This window comes from Hermetia illucens, chromosome 4, assembly GCF_905115235.1.
Source record: "Hermetia illucens chromosome 4, iHerIll2.2.curated.20191125, whole genome shotgun sequence".
NCBI classification, from domain to species: domain Eukaryota; kingdom Metazoa; phylum Arthropoda; class Insecta; order Diptera; family Stratiomyidae; genus Hermetia; species Hermetia illucens.
Window position 1 is genome coordinate 112,603,745 of NC_051852.1, and position 12,232 is coordinate 112,615,976.

The window sequence follows — 12,232 nt, forward strand, 5'->3', positions numbered from 1 at the left end:
CTGCTTCTAATTTTCTTTTAAATATTCTTAGGACATAATCCAATAAGGAGTAGCGTTTCTTCTCAAATTATTCAAAATAGTACGTGTTGAAAGTGCCGTAGATGTAAGCCGATTTGTGCAGGGTTAAATCGAAGATTGCATTTAGTACTTGGGGAATGGAGTGGAAAAACGCGCGCGCCATTTGCAGTGGTAGTGGTCCTACATACACGTACGCACATCAGGTGGGCTTGTGTAGTACAGTTTGCAGACGCCAGTCGGGAATCTCCTTTAGTGAACTGCGTAAAACAACGTTCTTGACGCAGTTCTCCCAAATTGGCAGGCATTTCCGCTTTTCTGTTTACATAGTGAACCCCCGCGGAAAATTAGGCAACGGCCTTCCATTGGCAATGTTTATATCGTGTAGTCTGCACACTGGCGCATGTGAGGAATTCCCTTCTCCGTTGGAAAGTATTCGAAGGAGAGAAAAATTCTTCCCCGCTTTCTAGAAGAATTCGTCTCTGATGATAGTTTCAACCCGCGAATGATGAGGTAAAAACGGAATAGTCAAAACATTTCCGTGTGTCACGTCCAGTGCAATATGCAATCCGTTTCATCTGGAAGTTGCCAGTTGTTACTTTTTGTGGATTTCATTGAATTGGATTATGATTTTTGCCTTTTAAATTTGCTATAATCGAAAACGGGTAAAATCGCTGGGTTGTTCAAGTTAATGTATATTTATGAGCTTTTGGATTTGTTTGTTTGTTGGTAAATTACAATATAGACAGTAGCAGACATAGAAATGTTAACAGGTAATCACATAAAAGATTTACCCTGGATTTCTTCTATTTGAGCATAAATTGAAGATGAAAATTGTTATACTACAATTGGAAAATTGAGTAGGTTTTGGAGGCTTATCGGGCTGTTGTTTTCAGGTTCCTCCATGCGTATATAGCTAAGAATGCAAAATATTTCATATATTACCAAACTCTAAAATATATGTATTAAAGACATAAATTGTGTTCATCCTAAACAAACAAATATTACCTACCGCGTACTTACATATATATGTACGCAACTAAATTGATCTTATGCATCTTCTTATACATTTCTAGTTTACCCTGTGCACGAAAGCATCCATACGTAAATTAAATGTCGCTGTTCATCTTATTGGAATTAAATTGTTCCATAGCATGGCGACTGACCTGCTAAATAAAATCACGATTATCCATTGCCTCAATCATTTTATGCCAGACTAGCTGACCCGACAGACTTCGTACTGCCTCAATTGATAAATAAAAGACCTAAACTTTTGTATAAAATATTTTTAAAACCAACAAAACGAAACGTATTTAATAAAAAAGCATATTGTGAAGCATTCCGTCTGCGGATTCGATCAATTTCATTATGTCGTGATTGCTGTTATTGTGTTTGATGTGCACAAACTCGTTGCATTCTAAGCCTATCTACTTCATTATCACTCACTAAATAACCCAATTCTGACATAGCAATACGACTATTTTCTTGATCTGTCTCTATGGTCATCAGTGCGGTTAGCACGTGAGGTAGCTCTTCGCACATTTGATTGACTGCGACGACCTAAGTCAGGTCGTCTTCTCCTCGGCATCGTAAATTGTAAATAATCAAAGTGAGAAAATTTTTCGCTCACTTAGCAGTAAAGTGTTACAATCACAAAATATCAAAAAAAAGAGCACATTACCTGGAATGTCACTATCATAAAGGATCGTCAAAGTAAAGAAAGTTCTCGCGCACTCATAGATATGGTGACGCAATATCGTAATACTTCTTTCCGTGTTCTAAAGTGCAGCAGGATAGATTGACATATTAGTTGGTTGTCAAATCTAATATCAAATATTATCGTTGCGTTCAGAAATTTAATTTGTAACAAAACTTAATATCTAGTCTAGGTCTAGGTAGTCTAATTTGGTCTTGAAATATTTATGGAAAACAGAGAAGGTTTAAACGGGGAGAAACAAAAATACTAAAAACAGGAATTCTATTTTCCAATACAACATGTTCTGAGCTGTGAAACATTTGATGCCTTTTGTTTTTTTAGAAATAAAAGATTGTCACTTGGTTGTCAAATATTTCTAGTTGCGTTAAATAGCTGTAATATGACGTCCGATGAACACAGTAAGTGATTGAACTTTATTGAATATCAATAAAGTTAAATTGACTCTAAATTTTATTTAGAAAAAAACGTTTATATGGGAAGAAGAAAAGTGCTGTTTTTAGGGTTTTACCGCCAATTATTCGAATTTTTCTCACCTTTTAAACCTTCCCTAGACCTCCACGGACATTTCGAAACCAAGATAAGATAAATCCGTTCAGCCGTTCTCGAGTTTTAGCGAGACTAACGAACAGCAATTGATTTTTATATATAAGATTTGGTGCTATTTTTAGAAACTACATAAAATTTTGTATAAAGGGATATTTTTCCGATACAAAGGTTATTGTCGCTCTGAAGATATAAATCTTCAAGCTTTAAAGAAACTTCGAAATTGATTTTTCATCTAAATTTCCAAGCGCAATATTGTAACGGTAGACAAAAGTTGCCCCATTGTGCAAGCTTTCGAATGACATGCAAAAATGATGGGCTTAGCTATGAAAAGTTTACGCGTTAAATGTAAGAAAACGTGGTCTTGATGTGAAGCAAATTGATTAAGATATGATAGTTTTAATTATTTTGGTGATTCGAATCAATAAAAAGTGCCTGGAAGACGTTTGATTTGTTCTACTTCAAGACCACGTAGATTTCTGCTATGCACCTACATACATATCTGCCCAAATAAAGTTAATAATAGGATATTACTATTTTAGGCACAATAGTTCTTTAAGGACACGTTGCGACTTTCCTTTAATAGAATAATACTATTACTATATTTTTAGAAATTTTCTGGAAGACCCCTATTAATGTTCGTGAAGTATCGAATTACGAAAATACAAGCAATAATGTAGGCCACATGATTAGAAAGCTTCACGTAAATCCTACTATAATTACAGTATGTCAAGGCGACACTTTTCATATTAATACACTACACTCTCAGACATCGAATGTGTATTATGAAAACAATCAATTTTTTTTAATTAAAGGAGAAGGTACACATTCTATGTATAATCATTAAATTTCAATTAGTCTAGTAGAATTCTGAGGTCTGTATGTTTTCAGTACCACAGCCACCCAACAACTATTGAAAAAGTTTTTAATGTAGAATCTTGGGAGTTTTAATTTATTTTTTTATTAAAAATTATCTTTTACAATCATGAAAATTATTTTTCGCCTTACCTAAGGTGTAGTGAGTTAATTATTTATGGTTTTGCTATGGTTTTATATGTCGAAGGAAAAATATCAATAAAGAAGGATTAGATAGATTCAACTAAAAGTGAAGGAAAACTGATTCAGCTACCTTATGTGTTTGGCTCTTATAGGACTGGGACTATAAAAAAAAATAAAAGGCTTCGCTAATGAAATATATTTTGTCTTCAATTAGTTTTAATATATTTTTTCAATTAATTCAATTAGTTTTAATATACTTTTTCGTTTTATGTATTTCCTGAGTTGGTTCTCCGAAAAACTTTCATTACAGCTGCAATAGACTCCCCGCCTTATTTCACTAATGACTAATGAAATCAAATCTAGCGTGCAATCTAACAAACCTCGTAAAGACCGTTTTTGAAAAAAAAACTGTGGTTTTGAAATTATCAGCATTTGAAATTTAAACCGAATTCAAACAGGCTGAAAAGCCAGGGCCATGTTGTGTGTTGTCACAACTTGTGTAAACTTCAGTAGTCCGCAACTATCTCTTATCCTTAAAAATATAAAACTGTCAATATTAATTTCCTGTGTAAAATGCTAAGGAGGACATGAAATATTGTTTCCTGCTTTGGTGCACAAATAACTCTACAAAAAACCCGCAGAAAGTTTCTTTGGCTGTTCGGAAAGGACATTTTCGGAAGAAGCAGATCGCCATCCTCCGAAAGAATCCAGTTTTTTTGGAGTCAGGTTAAAATAATGAGAATCATTTCAATGTGAATTGATATTTGCTATACAGCTTGTTACTATTACTGCCGAAATGTAAAGTAACTTAAAGGATTGTCCATTCATCCATCAATTTCCCACTTTTTTGTTAAAAACTGATTGATTACCTGAAAAGTTTCAAGTAACAAACATTAAACCTCATGTCTACACGTAGATAAGATTCAAATTGCTCGCTCAATAACGTTACCGCGTTTTCTTTTCTGCCTTTGAAAATTCAATTTTTAAACGTTTCTAATTAACAAATGAGCATTCCGAATTGTTTTTTTTTACCGTTAATTTGGCAAGTGAAACTACTATTTCGGCGTAAAAAAACATAGCTATTTTCTAACACATTTATATAAATACTTCACTACAAGATTCTCTATTTTCCGATTTTTGAGCAAAAAAAAAAACACATAAGACACCTATTTTAAAAGCTCTGAAAGAAAACTAATAGATCAACGTGAAAATTTTCATATATTACTCTGGCATGTTACCATCAATTTAATAATGGGCTTAGTATATAGTATGCCGATTGTGCACGTGATAACGTCACATACACACAACAAATTTTTCAGGGAAAACGAATGACGAATTCCCAAATTTACTAATTTGAAAAAAAAGGAATCAGAACACAAACGAATACAATTTTTAAAGAAGAAAGATTCCATTGAAACTATTCATTTACTTTATCTAAGGTGCATTTGTAATTGATTCAAAAGCAGCAGTGCGAAAGATGAACAGAAACCAAGAGAATTTTGGGAACGACAAACTTCCTTTGTCGATTGAAACTAAATCAGGTTTTCGGAGAATATTTTGCGTTACGGGCTGATTTCCTTCTCTTGATTAACGAGGATCAAATTGTGGCTACCAGGTGGTTCATGTTCGTGTATAGATTTTCGCTAGTATTTTTCTCCAGCAGTCCATAAAACACTGCGAGTTATAGGCGTTTGACCACTTTTTACATTAACTTTAACGCGGTCTGTGCCAGTAGAAGATTTGTTTTATTTTGAATTACAATCAGTATCAGTTTGTTGTTTGGTAGAAGTTGCTATTTAAATAGAGAACATCCACATAACATTTGGTAGCAGCTTTACATTATCGATGTTTACACTTGTATATTCTCTTCATTGGTACATACTATATATGTCTTTGTTAAAATATTTTTCTTTTAAAATTTTCTTCTCCGTTGATGAATACTCAAGGGGATCGAAAACACTCTTTTCAGTCCAGGCAGTAGTAATTTTATTTCCACATCAGTTGTTTATTGGAATTTAAAGCTATCACAATGCAAGTGTAGTTGTATCGGATTTAAGAAATGTGAATTTAATTCGAATCTTCATGGAAATGTAGGTCGGCCTTAAATATTATATATCGAAGTTGCATGTTAGCCAGCAATTAATAAATGTCTGGAGCTTCGAACTGATTGTGATAATTACGTTCAACGAATAATTGTATTTTAGTTGTAAGAGTATGTCAATTTAGTGTTCCTGTTAAGAGAACTATTAAAAAGCCAACTTTGCTTTAAGCTCGAGAAGACACTCGTTATGTTGCTCCCAGCGCAGAGGTGAGACACCTTCTGAAGAATTATTTGTATCTTAGATGAAACTTATTTTCCGTTTATATGCATTCATAAGGCAATGACTCAAGACCCAAGAAAAATAAGATTGCATTATCATTCAATCTTATATATTCCATTATCACAACAAATTCTTCCAAACTTGCTAAAATAATTGAAAAATTCATTCATATTATGCTAATTTCCATCTACAAAATTGTTTGCGATGCGATTCTCTCTTTTTCTGTGTCAACCAAAATATTACTCTTTTGTATTGTCTTCCATAGATATCCAATTTATGCTAGATGAAGGTCTATTGCGATGCATTTATTTCTTCGCTTTCTGCATTTCTCAGCTCACAGTTTTGAATTCTTTTACCGCATTTTCATTTTAATAGGTAATTTCATTATTGTATTAGCACCCACTTGCTGTAATATTCAATTTAATGCTTCATTGGGCGGTGTATGTATTAATAACTTTCTGCTGTCTCTGAAAACCATCTAATCATCCATTTAAAATGTCATCGAAATGTATTACAATTGCCTCCATCGCCAGTCAAGAAGAAGAACCAAACGTCTAAAATTTTGCTTGTAATTGCTGTCTTGTTGGAAGGCTCCCGGTAATGCTTTGCTAATTACTTATATTAATAAGTTTTGATGACTATTCTTTACAGACTAACATAATTCAAAATGCCAGACCATTTAGGTGATGATATGCGTCGGGTTAAGGCCGAAGAGAAGGAAGAAAAAGAGATTAAAGGTAAGCGTTGGCGATTGGCACCTTCAAAGTATTGTTCGTACTTAAATTTTTTTGCTAAATCATTCCAGCTTTGGATGAAGGCGATATTGAACTGTTAAAAACATATGTAAGTTACACTCTGAGCAAAATCCTTTGGAGAACTGAACGGTGATGTGAATATCCTAACTAACCTCAACTCTCACTTCTAGGGACAAAGCCAATATCATAAGGCCATCAAAACGATCGAAGAAGATATTCAAAAAGCAATAAAACAAGTGAATGAACTTACTGGAATTAAAGAAAGCGACACAGGTCTTGCGCCTCCAGCGCTATGGGATTTAGCCGCAGACAAGCAAACGTTGCAGAACGAGCAGCCTCTCCAGGTTGCGCGTTGCACAAAAATCATAAACGCCGACTCGGATGACCCGAAATACATTATTAACGTGAAGCAGTTTGCAAAGTTCGTGGTTGACTTGGCAGATTCTGTCGCACCGACTGATATTGAAGAAGGAATGCGTGTGGGGTGAGTTTTGCGTTGGCAGCTAACCGGTTGGATTTCCACTGATTAGACTTCATTTGTTTGAATGATTTTATGTTTCCTTTTTGCTACTTTTCAGCGTTGATCGCAACAAGTATCAAATCCATATTCCATTACCACCTAAAATCGATCCAACAGTAACAATGATGCAGGTGGAAGACAAACCGGACGTCACCTACAGCGATGTTGGTGGTTGCAAGGAACAAATCGAGAAACTGCGGGAAGTCGTCGAGACCCCACTTTTACATGTAAGAACGCATCCATTGGAAGCTAAGTCCAGAGATGATTTTCATTCTCTTTGCAGCCTGAAAAATTCGTCAATTTGGGTATTGAACCGCCAAAGGGTGTTTTACTGTTTGGTCCTCCTGGAACGGGTAAGACGTTGTGCGCTCGAGCGGTTGCTAACCGAACAGATGCATGCTTTATTCGAGTTATTGGCTCTGAATTAGTCCAAGTGAGATGATCTACACACCCTCCAGTTGCCAAATAAATCAATTTCTGTGATCTTGTTGTTTTAGAAATATGTCGGCGAGGGTGCTAGGATGGTTCGTGAACTGTTCGAAATGGCCCGATCGAAAAAGGCTTGTTTAATCTTCTTCGATGAAATTGATGCGATTGGCGGTGCTCGATTTGATGACGGTGCTGGTGGCGATAACGAAGTGCAGAGAACAATGTTGGAGCTCATCAATCAGCTGGACGGCTTCGATCCAAGAGGAAATATCAAGGTATTTCACAAGTTCCCACTTTTTATTGAATTTATAACTCTAAAACTGCCTTCAGGTACTCATGGCAACGAATCGTCCTGATACTTTGGACCCTGCTCTTATGCGGCCAGGTCGTCTTGATCGGAAAGTCGAGTTTGGTCTTCCGGATTTAGAAGGCCGCACTCACATCTTTAAAATCCATGCTCGCTCAATGTCGGTAGAGCGAGATATACGTTTCGAATTGCTTGCTCGTCTATGTCCTAATTCGACTGGAGCAGAAATCAGGTATGTTACACGCTGTCGAGTTTGTTTCGTAATCAGAAGTAAATATTGGTACTTTACGGATATTTTTTTCGTCTGCCAGATCGGTTTGCACCGAAGCGGGAATGTTTGCCATTCGGGCACGTCGTAAGGTTGCTACAGAAAAAGACTTCCTGGAAGCTGTGAATAAGGTCATCAAGAGCTACGCTAAGTTCAGTGCTACGCCCAGATATATGACTTACAATTAATTGAACGATTTTCATCTTGCTTAATTCATATTTTCTATGTATTCGTAATTAAATAAATGATTTATAGAGTAAGGCGGCAATTTGTTCTTTCTAGAAGGGTCTTAGTAACGCATTTTTTCTGTAATAAGAATAGTGTAAAGGGAAGTTGCATCACGCCCTAAAAGAAGTTTTCTGCCCCTTTAATGGTTATAGTGCAACGTTTAACTATAATTTACAGCAATTGTACCGATTATAAGCTGGAGGCTGTTTACGCAGAGAACTGTAGTAAGAACCTTGTAGATGGGGTAATTGGTCAATATTTTGAAGGGCAAGAGACACCTTATTCCTTGGGTTTCTCATCCCCCGGATCGGTTCTTCGGCCTGACACTAACTAGAGAGTGTCCGCAGATATCCCTAACTTCACCCTGTAGTACTTTATCTTAAATACAAATGAATATTCCTGGTATAATCCTAAGGGTTGTCTATGTAAGATTTGAAAAAATCTGTCAGCGCTTCCGTTCGTATCACCCTATGCGAACGTTGGATTGTTTCATTCCTGCTAAGTTAACACAGGATAGTTTGCTCAACCGCTTCTCTTCATTGTTTCTATGGAATCGCTTCCCAATTCCACAAAAAGACTCCGGTCTGTATAGTGGCGTTCTGTTTCTTACCTAGCCAGCTCATCCGCTATTTCATGCACTTGGAACGCAGGGTATTCAGACCCAATTGTACGAGCCACAATCAGAATCGCCCCTATAGTTCCCTTTAGAGGTTAAAGGAGGCACACCTTTCTATGGCGTTTATTTCCGCCTGAAATATACTGCCCTGCTTATCCATTGGTTCGAAGTACATTTTAGTTGGACCAATGAACCATGCGCCCGATGTCTCTGTTGTGAGGGACCCTTCAATGTACCCAGTAACCAGTTGCTGGTTTAAGTGGAAGGAGGAATCCTCCTCTTTCCACCCTCCTCTCGTCTCGGCTAGCCATGGGTAATTATTGGTGTTGCAGTAATATTTATATCCAGCGTAGAATACTCGAGGTGCATCACCATTTCTTTGCTGCTATGAACCTGCGAATCATCAAAGCCCTTGTAGTTTTCTGAGGTTTTTCTAGTGTAATTCCCAAGTATTGAATCTCTGTTTCTGTTTAACTTCTGCGTTGCTTAGTCTAATGACTTCCAGGTAATCAAGCTTGCGCTTCCTAGTGAATAGTACCTTGGCAGGATTGATCCGGAGGCCCGCGCTCTCGCACCAGGTACTAATGATTTTCAATCCAATTTGGATTCCACCACACCTTAGGTTAGTTAGTTCATTAACTAACTATTAACTATACTCCATATTATTTATTTATGATAATACCCCACCCTGTGGACAATCTTAAGTAATGTTCACTTCAATCGAATTGGAATTTGCTGCTAATTCCCTCTGAAGTAGTGCTTGGAAAATGCTATCCACTCCGAGTAATTTCAATGCTCCCCACTGGTCTAGCTTCCAAGCATATTTCTTTTGTCTGTTATTGGAATGTCAGGTAGAATTCTGCTATCTTCAGCATTGGAAAGATTGCAGAGAGGAGGGAGACATTCTCAAGAATTTCCTTTGCGATTGTCCAGCTCTAGCTAGAGCCAGGCAGCGAAAACTAGGTGAACGATTCTTTGAGGGCTTCAAAGAGGTCTCTGATTGTAAAGGAGAGAGCGGCAGAGTTGGGCAGTAATCATAATCATGATTACGTGATTACAATTACTACTTTTATGATTACATGATTGTAATCATCATTGAGCTTTCGTAATTACGAGTGTAATCATGTAATCATGTAATCATGCAATCGTAAACATGTAATTATGATAATGTAAACAAAATCCTACATTTTGTAATCTTGCTGTTTAATAACATGTACATTTGTGTGACTTCAATCTGAGAGCTATTTGAAGAAATGATATTAAGGATAATAGTTTTCATTGCTTGATTATGGTGATATCTTTCTTTAGTAGTGTGAAGCAAACGATATTTCCCATCAAGCCTGGATAAATGCTAATAACTTTTTTTAGAGGGCGGATAGGCTGTGTTATGCAAGGTGGTCTTGAAACTTTCAATTATGATTGCAACTTTATTATTCACACTGTATTTTCAAGTATTTCGAGGGGGACAGATGTCTGTTTCTGTTTCAAACATAAAAGAGGCAAATGTTTGAGTCTGTGCCCAACAAATATTTCTGTCTATCTCCGACATCAGATATCTGTGGCTGAGTCAGATAAATGTTTTCATTTGGACTGTACTTCGCCACTCAAGCAAAGAAAACTCTTCCAGCAACTTTGTTACCAGTGAGGGAGAGATGGGCTGACCTTAGACGATCAGTCTTTCATCAGTCTGGCGTCAGTCTGAATGACAAAATTACGGCAACCTGATCGTCTTGTGTATTTTTATGGGAATGACTGACGGACTGATGAAAATTTTAATTTCTAAAGAAAATCTGTCAGACTTGCTCGACTGGACTTTTAGTGTAATGCAGTTGCCATTGTGTTGTTAATCGAAAGTTGACTTCCCAATGGTTTGGATCTCTAAATACATGCAACAAAAGTGTTTTTTTTTTGTCTTCTTGTTTACACTGAACACATCAGTCCATCAGTCATCAATCCAATTTTGATGAATTAATTTATGGCAGACTGATGAAATACTGATCGTGTAAGGTCAGCCATAGAATAACTGAACATTTTTCGGGTAACGAATAGAATAGAGACTTTAAATATTTTTCTATGACCTATTTAGCTTTCAATGATGTTTAGGACAAAGGGTTAATCTGCAAATTTTTCAAATGAATGCCAATAGAAGCTTCTTAAGGAAACACTCTTGAATTCATCAATTAATTACAACCTGAAATTCTTAACGTTTGCACCTTAAATCTTTTTTACACATATATATATGGAGACAAAATGTTTTAAATGAAATCGAAATTTCGAAGCAAACATCTAGTTCTAATTGGTTCAAATTGAGATTGAGAGATCCTACAAAAGTGTTAAAATGCAAACCTGGATAGACGAAATATAATCCGAACAACGTTTAAATACAATACCCAAATTTTACAAATCAAATCAACAAATCAACATTTTTACCAATGTAGTACTTCGAGAGTATGATATTTTCAAATATAACTTATTGAGTAAATTGGTGTCCGATGATACGTTAAAGCCACTGCATATGTATCGAGTTAAAGTCAAGAACTGAATTCAATGTTTCCTGCATCGAAAGTATTAATTTTGACTTACATTATTTTCCGGAGAATAATATAGAAACCAGTATGCCTACAGATATGAGAAGCTATAGCGCCTGAACAAACGACCATGGTGGCTCATGGTATTGGATTCTCCCATCTAACGGAATATCCCGGATTCGTTTATATATCGCAGGATTTCCGTTAGCGGATGCGATGCTATCTTTTGTAGCTGGAGCATATCAGCACCAAAGATATGTTGTCTGATGCGTCCATAGGCGGGGAATTTACACAGAAAATGCTCCGTGGGTTCCCCTTCCTCATTACAGGAGGGACACGAACCATCTTGTACCATTCTTATTCTGAACATATGTCCGTCGTTTCCCCATAGATCTAAGCGAATTAGCCTATAAGCTCTCATTGCATTGAATAAATATATCCAGGGACTGCCGTGTTGTCATGCTCATGGCACCGGTAATAGACAGACATCCAAGTCTTTTCAGTGGGGCTAATTTACAGTGAAAACTGTTTTGTATCACCTTAACCCAGCGCACTACGACTGCATAAGCGAACATCAGCCTAATGATAGCAACATATATTCATATCACTATGTGAGGCTTAGGTTCCCCTGTCGAGGCAAAAGTCCGCCTACACAGCCCATGAACTGTGTTAGTTCTTGAATCTGCTGTCGCAATTATGGCTTCTGCTGTTAGGTAGTACTTCAGCATATAGCAATCTCTGCGTTAGCATGGCATAGATCCACTTAATTGAATCACAAAGTTTTCGGAAGGGCGCACAATCAAACGCCCCTTCAATGTCCACGAACACCCAATCGCGTACTCACCCTTCAAAGAATGAAGAACAGCCTAACTGTGGTAAACATTTCGTTTTCATTTAGTGGGTGCGACCTAAGCGCCTTCCTACAAATGTGATGCTCAATCTTTCAGCAAAAATGATGTCAAGCTGATCTGTCCGAAGTTCTTTGG

At 36.7% G+C, this 12,232-nt stretch overlaps 1 protein-coding gene across 1 annotated transcript; it reads left to right on the top strand.

Moving 5' to 3' along the window:
• Nucleotides 1–6,122: 6,122 nt before the first annotated feature.
• LOC119653895 (26S proteasome regulatory subunit 7) lies at nt 6,123–8,142 on the top strand. The gene is made up of 9 exons (XM_038059025.1): nt 6,123–6,192; nt 6,247–6,332; nt 6,401–6,438; nt 6,521–6,834; nt 6,929–7,097; nt 7,154–7,303; nt 7,368–7,574; nt 7,630–7,838; nt 7,918–8,142. Exons 2-9 carry the CDS (start codon nt 6,263–6,265, stop codon nt 8,060–8,062), a joined length of 1,302 nt encoding a protein of 433 aa, XP_037914953.1. The 5' UTR covers nt 6,123–6,192; nt 6,247–6,262; the 3' UTR covers nt 8,063–8,142.
• Nucleotides 8,143–12,232: the final 4,090 nt, after the last annotated feature.